General features: G+C 39.2%; 1 protein-coding gene across 3 annotated transcripts in view; it reads left to right on the top strand.

Moving 5' to 3' along the window:
• Positions 1 to 26699, top strand: part of AOPEP (aminopeptidase O (putative)) — a 211571-nt gene that overhangs the window by 133916 nt on the left and 50956 nt on the right. The window contains exon 14 of one of the 3 annotated variants that reach the window (XR_010069065.1): positions 25017 to 25192. The exons of 1 other annotated variant lie outside the window; for it this stretch is intronic. Coding sequence is in view for 1 of the 2 variants with exons in the window: in XM_063320189.1 (XP_063176259.1) it covers positions 936 to 965 (30 nt within the window). In the remaining variant the exon portion in view is untranslated. Of the gene's footprint in view, positions 1 to 935; positions 2611 to 25016; positions 25193 to 26699 lie in introns of those variants that run through there. One more of the 3 variants, XM_063320189.1, reaches the window with a different exon arrangement.

Here is a 26699-nt window from a genome sequence, read left to right as displayed (position 1 = left end):
TTTGTTGGGGGGTTGTTCTCCTCCTACTGTTCCAAGGTTTGTGAGAGAGAACTTCAGCATGTAGGCTTGCCATGTTAGAAATCGAAAACCTAAGGTGTAAACCTGAGATATATTCACTGTTTGTTTAAATGGTAATTCCCGAATAAGGTCTGTGGGCAGAAATGTGAATTAAAATTGAAGGCAAGAATATGCGTTGTCTTCTAATATCCATAAGTATTAATAATTCTTGGAGATTCAGCGCAGATTCACAGCGCTGCGTTGGCAGGGTACTTAACCCCATGGGAAGTAAAAGGCATAACAGTAACCTTACGTTTGGTAGTGAAACCATTGACTAGGCACCAAGGGTGGAATCCTTCATGTTCCTCAGAAGTCTGGTCATTGCAATGGTGACTTTTCCAATACAGTTAGAGATGTGAGAAGAGAAAAAGGGTGAGGGACCTCTCTGGTGCTGGCAGAGCTTTATTGTATTGTTTGGTGTCAGAGTTGGTTACAACTAGGTTTCCAACATGGACGTACCAGTCAGTGTGGTGCCCAGTCAGTATGGATGGTGCTAACCTCTGTTCCATTGGAGTTCTTGATTTTTAGCTGTGTCTGTATTGGCTTGTAGCAGAAATGGCATCATACAGCAGTTTAAGTACTTCTTCGGGAGTAAACAAGACAACAAGAAAGAAAAAAGCACATAATGGAAAAGTAAGGCACCCATGAAGAAAGTAGCAGAGTAATAAGTAAACAGAGAAGTCAGAGAGCTGGTACCAGCTCATATCACAAGTGTAAAATAAGGATACAGACATATTTTACTACATCTAGAAAACTGAGCTTTGTGTTGATCTTGCTTATCCTTTCAAAACAAGCACTAACTTATTAAATGTAGCTTCTAAACTTTCATGTGCCTGTGCTGTCCGATTTTCCTCTATCATTTTTTTTCTTTGTGATAGGAAGTCGTATTTCTAATACAAGATGGATGACTTGCTATACTGAGACACCGCCAAATCAAAGCAACTGCTTCTGCATCCAAGTACAAAATCTAGGACAGAGAGATAACTCTGTATGGAATAAGTGAAACAGAATTGTGGAGGAAAGGTTGCTGACAACTGCCGGGGAATTGCTTCTTGAAAAAAGTTGCCTTCTAAACAGTTAAGTTTGTAGGAGCTGACTTTACATATGCATATATGTATTTAAAGAACATTTGAAGATGCCATGTGCTGGAGAACTCTGTAACTGGTAGCGTTAACTGCGCTCAAGGGGCATGTGAACCAGTGGGGGAGCTCGTGTAGAAAGGTGTGGTGCCGCTCTCCAGCGAGGACCCACACGTGATGGATTGCAGCCGTGTAACAAATTCCATGGGTGAGGAAGACTTTCTAGTCAGGTAACTAGAGGGTTCTTGTTCTTCTGCTCTTTTCTCTTTTTTTTCTTTTGAGTTTTTTTTTTTCCTTTCAAACCTTTTTGCTGCTGTCTCTGAAGTATTTTTTTCATAGCAGCTTTTATTACAATCTTTCCTTTCCTCCTCCATTTTCACACCTCTTTTCTTTCTCTGTTCTCCTTTGTCTCCTTTGGTCACCTTCAGTACTGTTCATTACTTTCTATTTACTTTCAGACACTTTTTATGTTTCATAAGCTATCTTTTGCTCACCTTGTTTTGTGTTTGTAGTGCTCTGTAGATACTCTTCTTATACACAAGTTTAAGCCCACTCACCCCTTTCATTTCTGCTTTTGTCATCCTTCCTATTCTCATATGTTCTTTACTCATTTAATCTTACGCTGTCTCTTCACCTTGTCATTTAGCTGGTCAGCACACCCAGCAATCAGTGTGTGCAGCAATACAGAGTGTTGTTTATGTGAGAAAATTAGAGAAGGCAGAACAGAGCTTGGAAAGAAACGATTGGTTAAAATTAGTGTTGTTTTATTATGAAGAGTGTGATAGAAATGCTAAGTGTTATTATTTTTGTTGTTATACTGGACTGTGCCTGCTTGGAAAGAGATTCATTATCCATGCCAGTGCTGAGTGTTAGGCAGAAGAAAACGATCTTTCATTCAGACTAGTGGAATTGTAAGCACGCGATCTGTATCCACTGTGGAATTTGAGGGGAAACATATCTTTTTATTAGGAGACTAATTCACTTTTACATGAAGTTTGGTGTTAAAACACAAAAGCTGCTTTGAAAGTATTCCAGTGGTAGAAAAAGTGTCATAGGATGAGGTAGCCAGGGAGCAGAGGAGTTAGGGAAAATGTCTGTGTGTGTGTGTAAATATATGTGTGTGCATATGTATGCACACACACACGTATACACACTAGGTAAGGAAGATGATTCGTGCAAATTATCAAAATTGCATTTGTCTATTTTAGTTTGATTCTATACGGAAACTTTGAGGAAGAATTCAGCTTTGCTAGAATAATTTCTGCTGCTTTCTCAGAAATACTGTTTTCACGTGTTTAAAGTTTGTCTGGTAGTTTACTAAAAATGGGATTGTCTTTGATTTTTTTCCTATTGGTTGTTGCTGTTGAACATTCTTCTCACTCCAGAGATTTACAATTGTCAGTATTTAAGCTCTGTTTATAACCTGAGCAACAATGATTTTGTTGAAATACCTGTTAAGTTTCTAATAAAAAAAATAAAAAACAAAACAGTTGTGATATGTATGACTAATGCTAAATGCTGTAACTCTTCTGTCCTTTAACAACGAAATCACCAGTGTAACTGAAACACAAGAAACAAATCTTGTAATTCAGTGAAATGAGTTGTGGTGTTATACTTCAAGGAGAAAATGTTTTGAAGTCCCAGCAAAAAATACGTAGGAAGAACAAAATACAGTGTGGTAAAAGAGAGCTTTTAACTAGGTAATTTATTACGGACTATGTGCTTCTACTAATTCAGGTAAAGGAATATTAACATATAAGGCATTAGAATTACTTTAAAACTTTAATTACCATGTAGTTTTTGTTTCTCAAAATGAATGTTTTTACTTGAATCCACCAAACTGAGAATGAAAGCAAAGATCAAATCTGAAATGCATCTCTTGAGCTTGTGCACTATTTACTGCTAACAGCTGAAAGAAACATGGTAAGAAGTCCTAAAGCGTTCTTCAGAATGTTCAGTGGAGTCGTTTGCTGTACCTTATCTTTCCAAATTCTGTTAATCTCACAGAACTTTCTAGGAAACCTGTAAATGTCTTTGCTGGCCTTCACTATTACAGATAACATTTAATTCCTTTGGCAGACAGGGTTTTGGATGGAAAATTTTATCCCTGCCTCATGTACAAGAGCTGAATTGCAGTAAATGTTAAGCTATCGGAGAAACAGAGCCTGTCATTTAAAAAACTTTTCCCCTGAATACATATGAACATAATTTTAGGCCATTAAAACTAAGTATTTTCAGCATTTAGGCTTCCATCCCTGTAAAAATATGTATTTATGGATTGTTTGGAAACTGTAATTGTACAGTTCCAAAAACCCTATTATTTTTTAGGATAGTGCTGCTTCAAAGTTCACTTAAGAAACATTTTATGGAACAAGAAAATACTATTGTCTATGAGTTAAAAAAAAAAATTTAAAAAATTGAGTGGAATTTTTGATTTAGCCATAATGATAACTTAAAATAGTCCAGTTCTAACCTCAGTATCAGCTGTATCTTATTTGCAGTAGTGTTGTGTCAGGATCTTTGCTTCCTTTTTAGTAGCACCCATCTTGTGTGAGGAAGGAAGTGTTGTTGCATAGCATATTTCACGTTGAGTCTCCCAGATTGATATTATGTTGTGAAAGGGTGAATGTTTCTATTAGGCCACGTTCAGGACACATTTTTAGATCAATGAAGGAACTTATCACTATGCATATGATGGTGCAGCCGTTGCCTTTCAGACTCTGAGATGACCATTTCTATATTGTGAGAACTCAGGCCAGCATGCCCATGTGTTGGAATAGTTTAAAGTTTACAAATAATTACATGACTATTAATTATAGCTGTCCAAGCCAGCAGCCATCCTGTGCAGTGAAAGACTAAGACTACTTTAATGTAAAAAACAAGGTTTGTGCAGGAAAGAAAAAGTCAGTTTTAGTGGAGTTTTTGATTTTTAGGAAGAATTGGCAATATGGCTGTCATGGAGCACTATTTGGCAATCAATGTCGTTGCAGGGATTTTAATGAAGCGATGTTTGTGCGTGTCATCATATTATACTAACAAGATGAATTATATTACTGGGATCTACTAATGCCACTAACTTTTCAGTCTGCTGTTGTTTCTAGTTATAAACCCCTATTTTTGATGGCTGAAATGTGCTCCTTTGTACCTTAGCTTAAAAATACCTTTTGTCTTTAATGAAATAGGAAATGGAAAATATGAGAACAGTTTTGTTCTTTCCAAAATAACAGAAAAACAAAAAGTATTTGATAATTTTTAATACTTCGTAGATGTCTTCGCCATCGGTGTTTATGCAGTGAATTCTGAGCGGCAATGTAGTGGGTTTTGGGAGCAGAAAGAAGGCTGTCCCTTTCACTTGAAACTGGAGCAACTTACTACGTTTGGAAAAAAGTGGTACGCTGCATTCAAACCCTTAATAAGTGGTTTTTTTCTACAGAATTTCCTGTGGAATTTTTATTCGTTTAGAATATACACTTGTACACAGCAGCTGAATAATCCACTTTATTTAAATGTCCCCAAGATCTTCCTGATGTGATTGACTTTAATGACTCTGAAGGATGTTTAATGGTCTGCTGGCTCAAAGGTGTGCTTTACTTCAGTCTTGCGTGTGTTTTATTTCAGTCTTAAATTTATTACACATTGTCAGAAATAGACTTAACAATCTTTTGATGACTAGTCTTAGCTCTTGTCATCGCCCTCTGTCTTTTCTCGATTTAGGTTATGCTCACATACTGTATAGTAAAAGCCCATGTATAGGAGTCTGTAAGTGTGGACATTGTTATTTAAAGAAATATATTAGCACAGAAGGTGAAGGCTAGGCCTTTTACAAAAGCAAATAAAAAGGTTTTGTTAGTTCCTAACCTGCTTTTTGATGACCATGGTACTAAAAGTAGTCATGAGTACAACTTATACTGTCATCCTCTCTTCTTCTTCCAGCCCCAAGAAGCTCTTCTAGAGTAGGAAGGTAGCTCACTGTTAAAAGCAAATACGTTCTTTGTTGTTTTAACTAAACAGACAGGATTGAATTCTTAAAGGTGTGTAAATTGTACTATACTCATTTGGTCTGAGCTGCATATATTTTCGTGCGTTTCTTTTGTTTTGGGCACAAATTGAGTGACTACTCACAATTGTCTGGTTCCTCTCATCAGACACTTAGCTTACAGATTTTGTGAAACCTATACCAGCATTTGAAACTAGCCTACATATTTCAAACGTTTGCATGGATATTTATGCTATATAAATATCAATATATATGTATGCTATATAAATATGAAAAATAATATTGATCTGATGAGGTACAAGACACAAGCTGTCTATTATCCGTCATTTTATTGGGATGGCAGTCTCACTATGAATGAGTGAACAGAAAATACCTTCCTTTTCCCTTTGTACCATTAAGCTAAGTTCTTACCCTACATAGAGCTCCACCCAGGCAGTCTCCATGTCTGAACAGCACTCTTGAAGCACAGGGTATTGATACTTAAATTTTCCATAGTTTTGATTCACACATGATTGCCAGTGACAATTTGCTTAATAAAGAAGGTACAAGAATTTTGTTGTCCTCCTGTGCTATAACTGCATTCTAGTTAAAAACAATTTTTCAAGAAAAACTTTTATTTTTATCCAGAAAAATTGATGATGGAAAAGAAGCTTAGGCAATTATGTTGTTCTGTATGTGCCTTTCTCCCTTTTCTGCCTTTAATTTAGGCATCCATTGGGTATTTTCAATTAAACTTGGTAGTACTCTAAATCTGCGATGTTCCTGTACGAGATGCCGAGGGGAAAGCCCACATAAAGGCAAGGCCAAAGCGTGAGCTCCATCATTGCTGGGAATCCTAACAGATGCATGAGGGGGAAGATGTTATGACTGTCGCAACCACAGGAAACATTTTTGTTGACACTTTGAGACAGTTTGGTCATGAGACACACGTTCCTAAGAAATTGGATTTCATTACTTTTGCTTCTCACAGAATTTAATGTTTTGGTTTTATGAACTATATCCTAAATACTTTTCAGGTTGCATGCTCCAAATGTGGTGAACACCCACATAATGTATTTGCCTTACACTTGGTTTCCTTCTTCACTCCTAACACAAATACCTGAGAAAAAAGGGGCTTAGGACTTAGCTTGGAAGACTGATGAGTATCTCACTTATGTTCTCTCACCCGTATTGCAAAAGGAAATGAAATAAATCTAGAGACTATTAAATGTTTCCATGCTCAAGATCCTGTTTATTTCAAAGAAAAGATGACCAGCTCAGTGCCAGTTCTGCAGTAACTATGGTTGTCTTGTTTTTGTTTAAATTTGACATATTTTTCTGGTTTTTGGCTGTACTTCTGACAAATTCAGTGAAGCTGCTCATATATTTAAATGCTTTGCTTACCAAGCCTTAGTCATTCATCCTCAAGATCTCTTTTCCAAGTGACCACTTTTCTGACTGAAGAAGAGACTTGACTTCTCCTAATGGGCCAGAGTGCTTTTTAGTGCGAGATATGGTGTGATTTTTATTTAAAAAGAAAAAAAAATATCTTACAGTGTAGATTAAACCATGGGGGGGGAATCTGGGGATAATATTTGAGGGAGAATAATTGTAGAATTAATTTGCCTTAGGCTCAGTTTCCTTCTATGTCCTGCAATTCCCCCACCCCCACCCCCGCTTCTTGTGGTTGTTAAAGTTAAAAGTAGGTTCCCTTCTGAGCATTACCAGTTTATAGTGTGAGAAACCCACAACATGGAATTCTAAGTTTATAACCCAACTTTACCTTCACTGAGGCTTGATAAATAATGGCCGGTTTTTTTGACACTAGGTGTTACCTTGAGTTAGCCTCTTAGGTATTCAAATGCTTATTAAGAAATAGAAGGAAGTAAAAAACTTTTAATTTTATCTTTTGTGGAGCACAAGCAACACAGACACTCATATTTAGGAGAAGTGATTGCTTGAAGAGACTAGGAAGCCAGGGAAAAGTGATTTCAGCTTTATCTGATTTTATAGATGCGGATATGTAAACAGAAGGTGCATTTTAAAGCTTTTTCCAGTCCAAGCAATTAATACTTTTTTTCTAATGCACCCTCTTATTTTTTAACATCTGTAATATTTTTCAAGGAATTAAACATTTGCTCTTCTTTGAAAAACTATCACGCTTGTTTATCAGCACAGGAGAGGAAACACAACAAAATGCTTTTCTGTGTTACGGGCATTGCTCCTAATTTCACAGAGCTCAAAATTGCAGGATGGAGTTGTATAAAAGTAGCTGAGAGATTCTGGACATCTCAGAACATACTACCTAGTGGTGTGAAGATACAGTTTTAATGCAGCCATGCCTTTACAAAGCGTCCTCTGCTAAACAATTGTGAAGTGCTTTTTTTTATGTAAGGAGCTTATTACCATTGCATGACATGCCTCAAAAACATGTAACGTCTCTCTTAAAAGTCTCGGTCCTTCAGAATTCAAATAAGAATGTTTATCTTGATTTTACAGGTGGTATAAACCAAGGCATGGAGATGCTGGGTAGCTTGTCCAAAGATATCTAAGAAAGTTGGGCAGGGCAAGAAAACGGACTGAAGTCTTCAAGTTTGATGTCCTAACACAAGCCTTCATCTGAGGGCTCTCTGTGTTATAAATACCAAAGAATTAAGCCATGCAATTTCCCATGGAGCAGTTAGTGCTCTGCGCCCCAAAGTGTGGACAGGTTGGTGATATTTTAGCCTGTAGCAGAGGTGGGAACAGAAGCTAGTGCTGTGACTTCCTTTCCCCAGGAATACTATGAAAGGCCAAGCGCATATAGCAGTGTAACTGATAAGATGACCTTGAGTGTGGGAGGATTCGTTTTATCAGTGTTTATAGTGCAATAGAACATACTTCTTAATAATGAATTAAGGTTATATTTAGTGGTTTCTGATTATAAATAAAGCTAAGAATTTAATGGACAACTATTTACCTTTTTGTCTTTGTCTATGAGTGTATGCAGCCCTGTAACTTTTTAACACAAAGGGAGGGTAGAATAATTAATAAAAGCTTGCTAAATCGTGTTTTTTCAGTGCAAATAGTTTTGATTGTAAAAATTTCAGGCATGGTATGATAGGGTATTGGGGGCACAATACTTAGTTTAGAAGCCAGAAATGTGCCCGTGTGTTGTGTCTGCCCAGCATAGAAAGAAGTATGATGGGCAAGTCTGTTCCTCTCCTATTAAGTTGGAAGTAGTGTAGAGCTTGAACCTATGATAAAGAACAATTGCATACATAATTCTTTACTATAGAGGTATAGTTATACTAATGATGTGTGTTGCTTTGCAACTATGTAAGGCAGAAATACAGAGTTAAGTATCTTGTGTGAATGTCCTGTGTAGCGACCTAGCCTTCTGGTATAAAGGGGCATGTAAGTAAATATTTAACAAGTTATATTTAATTAAAAGTATCTGGTCAGACTTATCAGATTCTCTTATGCTTTTTCAGGGTCACAGGGACTTTTTCGGAAAACGCACCATTTTGAACTTCCAGGGTGTATTTCATATCTTGCACTTGTTTTTAATCAGTTAAAGCCTGTGAATGTCCTGTATAGGAATTTGTTTGAAGTGTTTTTAAAAAGGGAGGTTGTGTAATACCAATGACCTAGATGGCGTGTAAACACTAAGTCTTTTCATTTGTTTTCTCTTGTACAGAGCATTGAGACAGGAAGCATTCTTAGAATTATTTTTAGATTTTTAAAAGTCAACCTTGATTTCCTCATGTAACAGTAATCCCTTGGCTAGGCCTGAAAGCAATATTGTTTACTCTTCTATGGTGCCATATGCTTGCAATTTTTTGCTTTATTTTGGGTGTCTGTGGTAGTTGTTTTTTTTAAGAAAGTACTCAGAAACTTCCATTTGTATTGGATTGCCGTGCTCGAACTGTTTGGGTATAGACAGAAGTGCTCCCTCATGTATCCATGATTGTCTCATTGTGCGTCTAAATCAAACACAGTAAGTGGTTTGATTTTTTGCAGTCTCGTGAGACTGGGCTCTAAAAGATACATCTAAAAGATCACTCTATTGCTTAATAATTCTGTTTTCTTTATGACATCACAGTTGTGTGACAGAAAGATGACTGAGCGATTAGGAGTCAGGAATTACGGTTTTCTTCTTAGCCTACATACTGCTTGTTTTCCATCTGAGCATTCAGCTGAGCAGTGAGCTATAGGTCCCGATGCATCTTTACACCTAGGTCTTGGGGCTGCTGTTGCTTTATTTGATGTGTCCCTCTTTTTAAACTGAACAGAAATTGAGTGCATCAGTGTGTTTCTGTAACCCTTACCATTGCTCCTTTTCCATTTACAGTGTTAAAATCTGTGAAGCTTCTACAGAGATGTTGTCTTAAACATGCACAGGCTGCAGAATTACTGAAACTTACTATCTTTTCTTCTACCGCAAAAGTGAGCTGTGCTATGTAGAGAGGGTAGGTGGTTTCAAGGTTCTGCATCTTTGTAATGTAAAAACATACTTAGCTAAGTGTTATGTTATTTGTCACGCCAAGCTAATATTTGTAAAACTTATGAGACTGGTAGATGTTCTGGCTGTTAAGAGTTCAGGGAGTTCCTGTTTGTTGTTGCTCGTGTCAGAGCAATGACTGATGGTTTCAAGTAAGGGAATTGAAATGTTAATTGTTCTTCATGCTAGACGTCAGCTTTTCAGTATCTTACCCATGTCTGTCTTGCAATACAACTTGATGTTTCCAAATCATGTGCTAGCCAGCGTTTGGCTATTTCTTTCATCAATAAAAAGGTAGTGTTTTTCAGGTTATCTCTTCCTGAGTCATTTTCATCTCAACGTTTTTATTACCCTCAAACCTCAGAACAAGCCAAATGATTATAATGTTGTAAAAATGTCTTTTCGTGACAGAATACAAATCCCTTGTGACTGAGCAAATCTGCTATGGAAAACAGTTACTTTTTGAAGACTATTATATGAGTTTTACTTGGTCATAACATCGTGAGTATCTGTTAAAGTATATGAAAACCAGATTATGGACACAGAAACATGAACACTGTATTACTCACCTACAGATTTAAAAAAACCCCAAAAGCTCAGTACTAATTACACAGAGGACAAACTGGAAAGTGAGAGAAGTTGGATCCATATACCATTACTTTAATTATTGTGATTCTATTTACAGTTTTTATAAATTTCTTAGTCACAACATGGGAAGTGACAAAGCCATGAAGCGTTAGCAACACAAATAACATCCTTGAGATTTCATAATACTAATTGCTGCTCGCGTGTTGGCAGAGGAGACCTAGGTAGGCATAGGAAAGGAATTGTAGAAGGAAAGTTGAAGCTCAAGGATTTTTTCTTTCTGGTCTGGGGAGGCTTCTCTTCTTCTGTGGTAATATTACAAATAGCTCCACAGTTGGCCTGTAAAACACTCCAAGACTGGACATAAAAGTAAAGTTGCTGTAAGTTACAGGTAGGGAGAATTTGGCTACTTAATTATTTTGCATTTGCTTTTAAAGTTAGGACATTGGGGATAGGAATGAAAAGATAAATGGAGGGAATGTCAAGTTAAAGATGGCCTTACAAGGATATCCTCATATTCTGGAAGCTAGCATATAGTGCAAGTGGGTTTTTTTTCCAGTTTATTGAATTTATTGACATCTTGGCTTAGTTAAGAGCGGACTGGGTGGGTGTTTCGCAATGCGGACTCTTTCCGAAGCACTGGCAAAGATTTAACAGTAAATCCAGCTGAGTTCCCCTGAGGGTTTGATCTGAAATTCTAACTTTCATATTAAATTAGGCATGGTTACAAGACAAGAATTATTTGAAGTTTTTATGAAGCATGTGACTGACAGAACAGGCAACTGGGATGCAAATTGTTTTCATGTATGTTTTCTTTGTTGGGTCAAAAATATATTCAGGATAAAAAGGTTCTTATTTAAGGGACTTGCTGAGACATAGATAAAGAGATAGTTTTTCAATCTTAAAAAAACCAACCTCCTGAAACTTATTTGCTCAAGTTTCCTTCGTTTGAGGATTCCCCCCCAGAAGAGGGCTTCCCCCTTTTTTCTAAACACCTGAAGCTTCATACAACTATCCCATGTATTTCAACCAGACAATCGTTTGGTGCGTGTTTGGGGTTTTTTTTGTTTTGTTTAGACTTAAGTTTTATTTTTGAAATTCACTGTGATGTGGCAGTGGCCAAATGGACTTCCCATTCATTTCCTTGGCCTGGTTTATATCTATATCATTGGCCAAGAAGGCCAATGGCATCCTGGGGTGCATCAAGAAGAGTGTGGCCAGCAGGTGGAGGGAGGTCATCCTCCCCCTCTACTCTGCCTTGGTGAGGCCGCACCTGGAGTCCTGTGTCCAGTTCTGGGCTCCCCGGTTCAAGAGGGACAGGGAACTGCTGGAAAGGGTGCAGCAGAGAGCTACAAAGATGATTAGGGGACTGGAACACCTCTCTTATGAGGAAAGGCTGAGGGATTTGGGTCTCTTCAGTCTGGAAAAAAGACAGCTGAGGGGGGACCTTACCAACACTTATAAATACTTAAAGGGTGGGTGTCAGGAGGATGGGGCCAGGCTCTTTTCAGTGGTGCCCGGGGACAGGACAAGAGGCAATGGGCACAAACTTGAACATAGGAAGTTCCACCTAAACATGAGGAGGAACTTCTTTACTTGGAGGGTGGCAGAGCCCTGGAACAGGCTGCCCAGAGAGGTGGTGGAGTCTCCAACTCTGGAGACATTCAAAACCCACCTGGACATGTTCCTGTGTAACCTGCTCTAGGTGACCCTGCTCTGGCAGGGGGGTTGGACTAGATGATCTCCAGAGGTCCCTTCCAACCCTATGATTCTATGATTCTATGATTCTATATTGCTGTGACTCTTTATGGCAGGGTGCTGCAGCTATTCCTGCCAACGTTTCAGGTTACATTATGAATGAGAATCATGAAATAAATGTTGTCCCATGCCACTTCAGGCAGAAGTTTCTATTAAACTTCGAAATGTCCCATCACCACACCACAATTGTTGTTTTTTTTCAACTCAAAAATTGTGCTATGCTTTGGAAATAACCGTATATTCAACAAGTTTAGATTGATGTGTGATTAGAGAAAACAATGTTAAAAATTCTGGCAGTCAGTCACCTGTCTATGCTTGTGTCTTCTCCACGGTTCCTGCTGGAAAAATTCCTTGCTGGTGTCAGGGTTAGCAATGTGGGTGCTTCGAGGGAAATGCAAGGTAGAGCGACACAATTGTTAAGTCAGTCTCCCCACAGTAGCAAATGCAGCCCTTTTATTTTAATTTCCTGTCTTGCATCATATCCTGTCTGCCTGCCTTTTCACATGGTTTCTTACCATGTTCCCTACCCCAATTTTCCTCATTACTTTGTAGGGAAGACTTGAGTTTCAGCAACCTCTTTATTTCCTCCCTTCGCAAAAACAGCTATCATGAGGGTGAAAATCCATTTCTAAACAGAGGATGTTTATAGATACACTGCTGTAACAAATACCAGTCCTTTACCTGATTTAAACCTCTACTAAACTCATTTTTTTTCTGGTTTGCCTATGAAAAGGGAGGGAGAAGATAAAAGGTTAATGTCTGCTTCTTTTGTTTTTAATTGAATCAATGGAAAGTGAATAGGTCTTTCTGTGTGGAGCAACTCTGTGCTATTACTGGCACACTTGTCCCTCTTTCTTTTCTTTTTGTACTGTTGTTCATCTGTTCTTGTGGAAGATACTATTGTCATATAATATAAACTGCAGAGAACCGTTTCTTCATGAATGTGCCTGTGTTGATTTTATGAAGGATTTTAGGCACGTTTGGATGCGCAGAAAACGCTAAAAGATAAAAACTGAAATTATGTTAAGAATGTGATTGTTTCATTTTTGCTCAAACACGAATGACACCTCACGAAGGTATCTTCACTTAATCTGCAATAAAAACAGGATCAAAATTTGGAAGTGGGGATCACATGTGGCCAAAGAAACAGTGCATACTTTGGCTCCATCCAGTAGCTCTCTCAGTCATTGTAGATGCTCCAGCAAGGTGCAGTCGTCTTCTGAGGACTAGTGCTTTTGAAGTAGGCTTTTCTGTTACAAAGTAGACTGTTCCAGAATAGAAGGGTTTTTTTTACCCAAATGGCAGTACAGCAACTCTTAAACGTTTACGCAGATTAAATGTTTTACAGTATATGCTGATAGTTTTGATAACTAGCCTGGGTTTCTGGGGAGAACAGTGGCTATGTAAAACCTTTTCGTGTCTTGATTTACGTTTGGATAAGATTGGCAATAGCTAAAAATTAGCTGTATCTTAAAGGTTGCTGAGTGTTTTGGGCGAGGTAAGCCCTTCCTTTTTAGTAGGAATGGATCCTAAAACAGCTAAGAAGAGAGTTGGTATTGCTTAAAATCCTTTTTTGATTGTTTTAGCAAAAGCCAAGGGTAGGGTAGATTTGAAGATACGTATCAACATGTGAAGCGCTGAGTTGATGCTAGTTCTCTCAGCCTTGTATCATTTGCAGACTTTAAAGGCATTCCCCCTGGAAAGAAAAAATATAAGGTTTTTCCGCTATTTACTCTGGGGTTTTTGTTTTAGTTATTTATTTCATTTTTTAAATGTGTAGGATACATTCTGGAAATCTGCAGTCCATGTAGGGGAGAGAAGATATGTTTGAACTGAGCAAGATGTAGGAACTAAATACATTGTGTATAAGCCAGTCAATGTGAATGCTCAGTCAAAAAGGTCTTTTAGAATTAAAACCATTTTTAGGTCAATTGACGTGATGGTTAGACGAGAGACAGCTGATGGCCTTTCAGCAGGGGCTGCTGAGCTTGACGTATGTGTAAGAGAGTATCCACTATGAAGTAGTGAACGAATATTTATGGTCACACCACAAGTAATTGGGAGAGGGCTGAAAGAGATGCCTTGTTACTACCTTAAAAGAGAAGGAAGAAATAGTTCAAGAAAAGCCTGTATGGGAGGGGAACCTGAGCTTCGGTGGGATCCACGCTGTAAGTTTTCAGGGAAGGAGTACCTGTCCTTGCTAAGAAAGGCTTTGTCCCAGATGGGAATATCCATGTACCCGGTGCGTGCTGAGGGTGCACAGCAATCCCAGATTTCACGGCCTCCTGGCTAGGTCACGATTAGGAAATTTCTGCATAAAATGTTTTGGGTTTTGTTTTCTTTCTAATGTCTTGGCTGCCATACAGAAGCTAAATACTACAATCTTCTTTGAGTATACTGCTTTAAGATTAGACAACAGGGAGACCCTTTTGAAGCCTTTATGAAAACCTCTGTCTTTGCTTCTCAGAACAGTCTGGAAAGCTCCTGAAATGGAGGAGAGGGGAGCTTGGCGGGGAAAAGGCACCTTAAAACTGACAGAGGGTAGTAGAATCTGTACACGTTGGGATCTCCGATAAAGTGTTTTTGGATTAACTAAATGCAGGATAAATTATAACAAAGAGCAAACTGGTTAAACTGGGAGTTCCCATTAACATCATAAAAGTATTAAAAATAGAATTCACAGCAAACAGGATGTCTGGTCGTAACTGTGCAGTTTCGGTTGCCTGGTATTTATGCAGTTGACCTTCTGTGCTGAGATCAGAGAGCAGTGAGGAGCCTCGTGACTGTGAATAAAACTCCTGTTTAATCTGATCACACACACCAACATGGCAGCTCCTGGAAGGAGTGGGCTAGCATTTAAGGGTAATGCAGAAGAATGAATTAGTACCTCCAGGGAACAGCACATACGCAGCTCCCACTCTGCGGGTGACACATCCTTTCTGAAAAGCTGCAATTGTGGCCAGTGGAACTACATATTTTCTTTTTAATAGTAGTGTTAAAATTCTTTTTTTTTTTTTTTTTTTCCCCTCTTCTCTGATATTATATTTGGAAGTAGACTGTCAGGAGTACAGAGACTTTACTCCAAGTTCCTGAACTTGTTGTATCAAATGAATTAACAAACCAATAGTTTTGGGAGATGGGCTGTGCTGCCCAGCCACAAGGACTTAGTGAGCACTCAGTGCATCCTGGGAAGCATTCCCCATTGACCATTTAAAGTAGAACTATTGAGAAAATTCTTTCTTCAACCCGATAGGCAAACAGGCATGCCTGCAGCTTGTAGTCTGGACCAGACAGCACCGACATTTTAGCACGGAGAACAGTTTGTGTTCACAGACCCTGCCTTTTGCGTGACGGCAGATGAGCGAGTCGGGCTGGCTCCCGAGGGCTGGAGCGCACGGGGCTGTTCTTACAGCCATATGATTTGTATTCATACTGTTGTGAAACACGGTCAGCTGTGCCAACAGCTCTTAGCTGAAATTAACCTTCTCTACTGTGTGCTTTTTCTGTTGTTCTGAAGACTTCCATCTCTGTCCATTGAAAAGCAGGCTGCCTTAAGTTTTAAGGAGAAAATCCATGAATTTAACAAAAGACGAAGTAAAAAGTATCTGAGATACTACTTTTAAGAGTTGATAGCAAATGCTGAAATTTGTTGAAAATAGTGGTAGCATGGTTGCATAAAAAGAAGGCTTAAGAATCAATATTAAAAGCCCTAAAAATAAGGCGTTCCTTTTTCAGTGCTTGGAAGAAACAGGCTGTTTCAAAGTCGGCCTATCTCAGTATATAAACCTTTTTTCTTAATGCTCAACTGACTTCTTAGTAATACATTTGGTATTATTTTAAGAACTCCTGAAATGGTATTTAGTGTCTCTGAATGTGTATGTAGTTCGTATGAATCAGTATTATAGAAATTTTTTCCCAGATAAGTGTACCTTGGTAAACAAATCAAATAATAATAGTATTCATAGAGGCTCAGAAATTTCCCCAGATCTGTGCTGTGGAACAGTTGCACGTCAGTAATAGACATGAGATGTCTTGGAGAATGAATGTGGTTGCCACAAATGGCAATTTTCTTCTGGAGAAGAAAAAAAAAGGTGGAGCAGGGGGAAGAAAGAATTTCTGTTAATTTGTATTGATCTGGGTTTCAATTTTGTGATGATTCACTGAGGTTAGTTTAAGCTGTACATACAGATCTCCACTTAGGCTCGCCTCCAAGTTCTTAGGTTTTGGTAGTGCCCTACTTTCTGATTTTTCTTCCTCTCCCTTTTAAAGGAGGATGTTGGCTTACAGCATCAGAAATTCTGTTGCATATCAACATATATATTAACGGCATACTTGAAATAAAAGTTATTTGAAATAGGTATTCCTGGCTTATTTCTCAGTGTCTTTTTGCCAAGCCATTTGTTTACTGAACCTTTGAAAAGAGAGATATAATTTTCAATTAACTGAAGGAATGTACAACATTCAAATACCACGCCCAGCCTGCTTAGGAGGACAATATTTTTTTTGTGCCTACATGCCCTTGAATAGTTAAGGGGCAGGTTTTGGGTTGATGTCAGTTTATAATGGAAAAATACAAGTCTGAAGCTATTGCTTGACAAGGGAAAATCTGTAGGTGAAAGCAAAACACTGGAAGAACATATGGTACAAGAAGTATAGTTTTCTTAAAGAAATGTAACCATATTAGTGGAATGGGATAGACAAAGAGCTCTAGTCAAGTTTTGATTTCATCTCAGACTGGAGGAAGCTTTAAGATCTTACTTGTCTTCTCAAAGAAGGCACAGTGTGTGTATGTGTGTGTTTATATGATTTTACTTTCCCCCCTTCTCCTCTGCCAAAAACGAAAAGAAATGCTGTGTTTTAAGAAATGTGACTGTCAATTTTTAATTGGTTTCATTATAACTTTGAGTTTAAAAGAGGTGTTTTTTAAAAGCAAGTTGATAGTACTGCTTTTTGACCTTGCTGGGAAAGCATGATTAATCCCTTTTAAGCCCTTGCTTGGTCTTCTCCAAGAACAATGTCTTTTCCTGTGCCATCTGTGTTTCAGCAAAGTAACTAGGCTTGAGTAAGACCACACACACATTTGGGTCTGTGACAGCAGAGGATGTGGATTTAATTCTGAAAAGGTGGGTTGGTCTAGAGCAAATGTACTCAACACCCACAGGAGGCTTCCTTCCTCCCCACCTGATGTCCTCGCCAGCTGTCCCTGCTCGCTGCCTGTGGAGGTTCTCATGGCTGGGTGTGGGCAGAGCTCCGCTTACAACCTGACTGCTCTTGCTCAAAAGGTATGCCGGAACGCAGCAAACTTCCCTCAAGAGTGTGGGGAGACATCCAGGATGATCCCACAGCTCACATGGATTGAAGGCTGGTCATCGAGTGCCAGGTCCTTAGGTGCACAAGGCTATGCATAGGGTGTGGGCAGGGTCTGCATTTCTCCCTGATGACTCTGAAGGCATCCAAGAGACAACCTGCTGTAACCTTCTCAGCTAGCCCCTTCTGCTGTGAAGTAGCCATAGTAGCTCTCCAGAGGACACTCCGCCAGTACCACACAAGCACGGAGTATGTTGCAGCTCCTCGCTGCAACTAGTGCTAAAAGGCTGGAGCTGGAAGCTTTTAAGTATTTTTTTTGAGTCCCCGTGTTACTAATTTATATGCTCTGAATGGATCAGGTCAATAAACTGAATGTCTTGAGGCAGGAAACTTTAAGACAAATACCAGAAAAAATGACAAGTGTGCTCTTTGCTAGGTTCTAGCCCTAAATTATCACTGCTTTCCCTTTCCCCTTCCCCCTTATCTCTTGTAAGTCATGACACTGGAGCTTTTTATATTTTGTGTGTGTATCCACAAGACAATGAAAATACACAAATACTGCGTTGTCAATCAGCAATACAGATTATTGAAGGTAGGTTTTCATAGAATAGATCATTAGCAGGCACTAATTTTAATACTGGGCCAATTTCTGGGCAACACAGTTCTTAGCGAGGTACTATTCATAGGCTTTCAGTCCTTAAGCAAGATCTTTGCAGGCATGTGATGCCTGTGTCCACCGTAGTCCCCATTGAGTATGTCCCATGGAAGGACTGACAGTTTTTCAAGTGGGGAGAAAGAAGGATTGAAGAGCTCAGATTTAGCTGACATTAGTGCAAGTTTTTACAAAAATGGTATGTGCACATTTACTGTTCTGGGAATGCAGCCACTGGATTAATATTTGCAGTTTTGGTATTATTTTTTGTGGGTTTAAGTTTGCTTTTGAGTTTGGAGTTTAAATACAGATACGCAATACAGGATGTCGAGCCGGGATTTTACAGCCCCTGGAGATGCTGGCTGTGTTCAGGCTATGCTTGGATTTTTCAGCCTTAAGATCCTTTGAGGCGTAGAACTGTGAATAGATGGTAGCTTGTGCCTCAGTTGACTTGAGAAGTCACCCTAGTGCCACGCAGGTTTTTCTCTCTTTTCTGCTGAAGTTCAGGCGCTGGCCTACCTCATGCTTCTCCAGCAGTGCTACCAGAGGTTAGATTGGAAAATTACCACTACATAGCTCGGAATGGCAACCACATGGCTCCACTACTACATAGCTCTGAACGGCAGCCACAAGCTCACTTAACACCGAGGGTTTTATCGAAATTACACAAATCATTCTTTCTTCCCCTTTGCCCTTTTCCTTAATTGTTTCCTACAGTGATATATTTGCTTCAAGGACATTCCCATCTGATTTCAGAGGAGAGGAAGAAAGCTGATCAGCTCCCAGGAAATTCCTTTGGTAACTGCAGGGGCTGAGCTTGTGATATTGTGGTATTAATAGTTGCTGTTCAGATTTTATGGATACTGTCTTTCACCTTGAAGATTATTTTAGTCTTGTTTCCTACCACATATGCTCACATAAAGCTAATGTCAGTGTATATGTGTTCATCCGTATGTTTTCTCTAGTAAACTGGCTTATTTAAATGAAGTATGACAGAAAGACAGATGTCAAAGACAATTAATACACCAGCCAGATAGAGGAGGGACAGTCAGTAAATAATGCCATTGAAAGAGAGCTTGAGATTTGTTAGACACGGGGAATGTCTCTGTAGAAAGCCCCTAGCAGTACCCGAATAAACTTCAGGTGAGTTTACAGTCAACCACAGGACACACATCCAGTTACTGCATGTAAAGCTGTATAAGGGGAAAATACAGTTTTATTTCTTGTGATGGTAGCAACTTGGTGCTCTGGTTTCACTGCGGAGTGGTTCATGAACAAGACTACTATTTTGCTTTTTCATACCCTGAAATAGGATAACATAATGTGATTAGGCAAAGCTGTGTATGATGGGACAAATGCAAAGGTAGGGATTCCATTCTGATGAGGTCCTTAGATTAATTTAGGATCTAGGGCTAACTGTTGAAATATCTTGCAAGGGGATTGAAGGGAATGCAAAATCTACCACTAATATATTTCCTAGTTTTTATTTGTGAATAAAACTTCAAGAAAAGTCAAATCAGGTGGTGTGGGGGGTGTTCTTTCAGCAGTCTGAAAAAGGATATTAGAGTCTGGGGGTTTGTCTTTTGTTTTCCCAAAAGTTAAGTGGTACTGCATGTGGATTCATTTAGACCACATCAGTGTTGAGCTCTGCCCAGGTTGTCCAGTCATTATAAAACCCATGACGCCTCCAAAGCTGGACTAAGACTCCTGAGACAATTTTGAAGCACGTTGCTTGGCCTCTCCCACAGAATGCATGTGAATAATATTATTAGCTAGACAGAAGTATTTTTCAGACTGTCTTACACACTAATTTAAAACACAGGTGGAAACTCCTCCCAGCTTGTTTAGGTACATTATTTTTCTCATAGTCTAGTAGTTCACAGTAGTTAATTAAATGTGCTGTGGGTGCCTCCATTAGTTAAGACAAAATATACTTCAGAAATGAAAAAAGAACCTATTTCTTTAACATGCATGAAAGTAACAGAAATAATTTAATTTTTAATTTATTCTTGAATCATCTGGTTTGCTGCTGTGTAGACAGAAATGCTGTGACGTGTAGCTTTTTTTTACTTAATTTCCCCTTTGGGGAAAGCCTGATCAGGCAGGATTTTTACTACATTAGTCTTATTAAATTTTACCAGTCCTCTGTTTCCCTGCTATGAACTTTGGCATATGATGGGAAAGAGGAAGAGACAGAGCCAAGCTAACATTCTTAGTGACTTTGGGTGAAACAACTGGCAGTCCATCATAGCAGGAACCTGGATGTCTTACATCATCTGTGTGGACGGAGCAAGTGTGCCAGTCTTTCTTGTTCCACCTGAAATGGCAGTGGCCTGTGAAGCAGGTTCTGTTTGATGTTGTGTACAACCTTAAAGGACAGAAAAACCTACATTCTCATGCTTGGTGGTTGCATTAACTCTGTTCTAGGATTTTTAGTGTTCTGAGTCACATCTTTCTCTGGCATCGTTTGGATGAGGAAGAAAATACTGTTTCTAAGTATTTTGTTCTAAGCTATGTTTGTGTATATGGGTGGTATGTCCTTACAAGCATCACAACTGTGAAAGTTTTACTCTCAGTTTCCAAGATGCCCATCTCTGGCTGTTACGGCCTGTTGCAGCTGTCAGGAAGAGTAAATGAGTGACTATTTAAGTCAGTTGCGATCCTTCCATTTCCCCTCCACGAGCCCCCTCAGCATTTTCCATGTTAGCAAGCTTTCAGAAATTATCAGAGTTTACAGACTATTCTTTCATGGGTATGCATCTACCTTCCAAGTTTCCTTACAGAACTCATAGAAAGAAGTGGCTTGATTAGCTTCCCCCAGTCCTCGCTGTGGTTTTCCATGGTATGAACCATTAAACTCATTAAGCTAATAGCAAAGAATGGAAAAGAACAAGATCAGAAGGAAGATGTTATGCCTGTTCTTATCCAAAACTTTCATTCTCTGAGGATCTGATAGGCACAGGGAACTTAACAAAGATTTGGGGGTTGCAGTCACCGTCTGTCCATCTGTTTGGTCCTCTGTTGGCCTTTTTCTTTTGTTCTCTTTCTTATTTTTTTGTCTCTCTGCTTCTCTTTCTCAGCTGGGTGGAAGAACTGTCCTAATATCTTTCTCCCTTGTAATATGCACGTAAGATGTGAAGAATGACTGCTTTAAATCAATCCTTACATTCATCGGAGAAGCACCCTGTAGTTATGTCATCCAGCAGATTCTGAATGCAGTATGTTTTATTGCTTTGCAGGCCAAGAGATCATGTAATGATGGTGATCTTTGCTGTTCCACCCAGTGTACAGCATCAACTGTTGTCCAGTTGATGAAGGCGAGTCCTTCAAAGACCAGGCTCAGCTTTCTAAAATGATGGGGGGACGGGGGCGGTGCGGGGAGGCAGAAAAAAAGAGGCTATAGGTGACTCCCTTTCTTGCAAGAGAGGGAATACAGTGCCTCTTCAGGAGTACAGAGAGAACCTTGGTAATGCTTGGTGCTGTTGAACAGAGTAGTTTTAGACAGTTGTTGCATGTAGTGGTATGATACATCGTGCATTGGAAGATTTCCAGCTTTGACTGTGTAGTTTGGCAATATTTCCTGTGTCAGAAAGAATGAAGTTTAATAGCCTCTGAAAGTAAAATACATAGGAAAAAATCAATCTTGAACCTAAATTTTAGAATAATCATATATATATATTCTCAACTCCTGTCGAATCTGATAAAGTGACTGTCCGAAGAATGGATCTCTGGAGTGGATTGTGAGAGAAGCCTGACCCGTCTAGCTGAGAGAACCATTGGGTAAATGCAAAGTATAGCAAATAACTTTCTATTTGGTGTCTGTAAAATGCTATGATCAGAAATTAGTTTGTGATTTTAAAAGTGAGACTGTGCCGGTGTGTTTGCTGTTAAGAAGCATATGCCTGTACTCACTCTGCTTTGCTGAGCAGTGCTGAAAATTTGTATTGATCAGATCTGATGAATTATTTTTTTTCTTCAAAGTAATGCACCTGATATGAAAAAATCTGTCTTTTATGAATTTCTTTTTGATTCCACAGTGAAACCATTTTACTCCTTAGGACAGGAGATGTTGATATAGTCCTTTCTTCTTTTCTGAAAAATTTCAGCAGGAAATAGTGGCCTTCCAGTACCTGAAGGGGGCCTATAAGAAAGCTGGGGAGGGGCTGTTTGCAAGGGCATGTAGTGATAGGATGAGGGGCAATGGCTTTAAACTTGAGCAGGGTAGGTTTAGATTAGACATTAGGAAGAAGTTCTTTAAAATGAGGGTGGTGAGACACTGGAACAGGTTGCCCAGAGCGGTGGTGGAGGCCCCATCCCTGGAGACATTCAAGGCCAGGCTGGATGAGGCTCTGAGCAACCCGATCTAGTCAAAGATGTCCCTGCTTACTGCAGGGGGGTTGGACTAGATGACCTTTAAAGGTCCCTTCCAACCCAACACATTCTATGATTCTATGGTTCTAAAAGTGAAATGTTACAGTGCCCATCAAGACTTTTCACAACACACAGCCTTTTGCAATGAGTCCAGTTCACTACATCTTAAGCATATCGGTTTTGGATTTATGCCAAATTTATAACCATTATTACAAATGTATACTGGGTAACATTGCTCAGCCTGACAGCAGTAGCAGTGGTGTCAATGCTTCCCTTTTGTTTTAAGGTAACCCGAAGTCTTTCACATACTGAGTATCTGTGCAGCATTCGTAATTCTCATGTTGGTAGGAGCTGAAGGCAAAGTAGAACCAAGCCTATAGAGTACCTCAATACAACATAAAATTTTCCACTCCGGAACAGTGGTTTCCTAAGAAGGAAGAGAAGGCAGAAAATACAGATGTCCACTGATTTATTAATAGACAGTGCTTTAAAAAGTGTCTGCTGTATCCATTTTCCAAGGAACACTGAATTCAGCACTGGAAGGGATTGGGGGGTTAGGTGGAAATAAAGTGCAGCCCCAAGTATTTTAATATAGAAAATGAAGAAGGAAGGAAGACAGGTCAGGAAGACAGGTAAATATTTAGATCTACTCAATGTTCACACCATCTCTTAATCTCAGGCGTGTAATATCTTGAAATAAAATGTGGTGCTTAGAAGTTGCGTGGTCTTGTCATTATCCCTTTATCCCTCCTGCAAAGAACAGTCATTGTTATTTTTAGTTCCTTTCACAATTCTTTGGCTTCCCTGGCAGCTTTTTTGGCATCTGTGCTAACTCATTATTTGCTTTGTGTGAAGATCCAGAATCTGACTAAAGAGTCTGTGCTGTGGTCTGAAGGTTAACTGATGCATTTAGACAACAATAACTCTTTATTTTACCCCGAAGCAGTACTTTAGTTGTATACCAAAACTTCACAGTCCATTTGCAAGATCTCAGTGTCTTTGATGTTCAGAAGAAAAAACTTATTTCAGACATCACTTCAACTATGATCAACAGCCAGCCATCTCTCTGGTAGCATTTGGCATGTGAGAAGCAGAACAGCGTAACTGCAACACATGTAAAATGTGTGTCAACAATGTCCACCCTTTAAGTTGGGACATAAATAAAACTCTACCTAATTCATACTGTAGGGGGGATTTAGAGAAGCAGTATGGTGCTACTGTGCTCGAGTATGGTCAGCATATGTTTTGAGTAGTAAAGCTTGGAGCAGAAACCTATGGGGGAAATGCCAAAACTTTTGCTAAATAAGTTGGTTTAGGACTTGTGATTTTTGACAGAACTTACTGGGTAGCGTGAATGGGAGGGTGGAATGACAATGAGTGGGAATACTCATTAAAAAGATACTTCGATCCAGTGTGCTGGTGGTCTTGAACAGGATGAGATGAGCACTCTTCTGTGGCCTCAGTGGATGCCTGGACTAAAGTGAAGCCGTGGTGTGCACAGTAGCAGTGTCCAGGAGAGCTACAGAACCTGACTGCACGATCTGGGGCAGTTCTCCTGAGATGTGCACGATGCAACCTCACCATCTCCCGGGCAGAAGATTTGGTAGAATCCGTTTCCCCTGTGCTTAGATGAGGGTCCGCGGCAGCAGCCCTGTATTAATCACGATTGTCCCTATGTGTTTTCTCCGTTGGTTTCAATACGGCAGGGGAAACCAGAAAGGAACACTACATCTGTTTGGAAGTGAAATTTTGGGAGAAGGGTTTTGTCTTCTTACCTAAAAATGTGGCAAGACAGCAATATTTTCTTGCTTCTTTTTTTTTTTTTTTTTTTTTTTTTAAAACACATCCGTTAAAGTACCTCTGATCGTGCATTTTGATCTTAATGTCAGAGCACTTTGGTCACTGAAGCACATGGGATCTGTGCTGAAGCAGTCAGTTCAGTCCTGATCAAAGGCTGTTCAACAGGTTATTTTAATTCACTCATTTTTGGTGTACTTTTCTGCCATGAAAAAATGTACCAGATCCTCTGTGAAATAGGAAGCCAGTGAGTGGTGATGCCATCCAGAAATGGATCTTAATTGTAGGTGGATTGATTGTGAGCTTTTTTCATGAGAGAATGTTGTGTGAAGGTGAAGGGAAAGAAATATAGTTTTACTACTGATCACTTTGGAAGTATGGCCCTAGGGTTGTTTTTAAGTGCCTAAGGTCTTTTGTATTTTAATTGTTCATGTGAGAATAAATGCTGCTTTTTCATGGCGTGTGTTCCTTTGCCCCATAGGCTGAACAGCGCAAGACTACCTGCTGTATTCTATGGCTGTTTCTTTCCCCTATGGAATATGCTGTGGTTTGGCTAGTGTGTATTATTTCAACCCTCTTTTTGCATAGGGAATGTCTGTAAAAGATGGTGTGGAAAGTGTGTTTTGAATACCAATGTATTCAGAATTAAGCACTGGAAAAAACTCATGTCCAGAGCTTGACTGCTAAGCAGTGTTTTGTAGTTCCAGCTCTGTTTCGATGTCAAAGCATGAAGACCTATTCCTGAGTTCTTTCTTTGTTCGTCTCCATGCTACTGACACAAAAAGAAGTTTTATGTCAATGACCCTAGTATCAGCAATGACTTTGGGAAACAACTTCCAATTTATTCCCTGCTTTAGAGGTATTCTTGCTCCAAATGTAGGAGCCCCCTCAGTTTGGTCTCTTTCCCCTCTGTCAAAAAAAAAAAAAAATTAATTCTTCTGTATCTTTCAGTGTCGTCTGGACTGATGGAATCCACCAGAGGTTTCCAGATCCATTGTACCATTAATGGAGGGATTTTTTTGTGCTGAAGCTGATAACACTGGAACCTGAGGATAGAAGCCTAAATCATTCTCTGTCCTCTTTAGCTGACACTGTAAAGTGTTTAATTGTGACTATTCCAGTGGCAGGTAAATAGAGCTTCTGTAAAATGGCTTTCTGCTTGAAAATAGTAGTTTGATTTTGATTTTGATGGGGCAGGCTGTGGCATCTGAAATTCTACCTCATGAATTTCACGAGCATGCACTTTGTACGTGAATCTTCTTCGTCTAATTTCAAAGTCTGAAATTGGTATAAACTTAGATTTTGATGATTTTTGTGGCCTAAGTATGCTACCTTATCTGAGTCATCATGTCTAAGCAGTGTTTTGCTGTAGAACTGAAAAATTGTCAGGAGGGGCCTTCTGCTTTGCTACCTAGTTGAATATGATAACTTTGAATATTGTCATTTTGTTTTGTTCTAGAAGTGAAGGGGAGGGGAATATGTTTGTCAGCTTTCAAAAATAATAGATTTCCGGTATGGGACGATGTGAATTCTTTACTTCTAAATAATTGAAAGTTCATCCGTGTTTTTCCTAAACTCTTGATCCTTTGCATACATAGTAAATCATGCATCAAAAACAAAATTCCTGCTGTGTTTTAGTTGCATTAGCAGAAACTCATTTTTACGTGAAACCAGCTGTTACAGGGCACGCAAACTCCACCATGTACTCTGACCATTTTCAGAAGGCAAGGAGCCAGCATTTATAGCAGATGTTGCTGTGGAGTTAGTCCTTGTGCCCACCCAGAACCTCAAGAGCTTGACGATCCTCTGGTTGTGTGATTATCACCAGAAGATGTAACTCTGTGTGTTTGTGTTGGCCTCATGATATGGAAAGTTATTCTATCAGGAGATGGCTGCAGCATCAAGTGAATGTTGTTCTTTTATATGTATTTAGACTGGTCAGTATGAAAATATAGGTTACCCCTGCATTATTTTGTGTCAAAGTGCCAGTTTCAATGGGCTGGACCCCTGATTTTTTATTGCTGATTCAAACAAATAGTGGTTGCTCTTAGCAACTGAATGATAAAACCGGATTTAGGAAGAATTACAAGGTTTCCATAGCTTCAAAGTTTTATTGGCAGACTGAGTAGCTCACAGTATTTCTTTTTCTTTCTCCCCACCATGTGATCATGAGGCTACAATCTATTCCTGGCCACTTTCAAGAGGTATGAAAAATTATGGTTCTAGTTTGTAACCAGGGTTTATTTAAGGAAAAGTAAAGGAGAGGCAAAATTCCTTTCTGGGGACTTGTGTAAAGTCTCTTTGTTTCTCCTCTTTTCTTTCAAGCTTCTCGCTAAGTCTTTTGAATGCCGTGGCAAGGTCAGGAGGCAAACCTGGAAATAGATCGAGTTGTGGAGAGGCGTTCCGGAGTATTTAAAAATACCTCGTTTCGCTCCTTATTTGCTGATATTTTTAAACTTTATTTTTTAAAGTCCTGCAATGTTATTATCAAATAAAATATAAAGGTTGCAGCCATTTCAAACTATGAGGTGTGGACATTCCTGAAGTAACGTTCTCCATCATTGTGAGTCCACTGTGCTGAGGAGTAAATTTCTATTTCAGAGGTCGAAACGAATATCATTGGTTTCAATATCA

This window comes from Chroicocephalus ridibundus, chromosome Z (assembly GCF_963924245.1).
Source record: "Chroicocephalus ridibundus chromosome Z, bChrRid1.1, whole genome shotgun sequence".
Lineage (NCBI taxonomy): Eukaryota > Metazoa > Chordata > Aves > Charadriiformes > Laridae > Chroicocephalus > Chroicocephalus ridibundus.
Note: the sequence above shows the minus strand (reverse complement) of the source record. Positions and strands in the feature narration are given on the sequence as shown.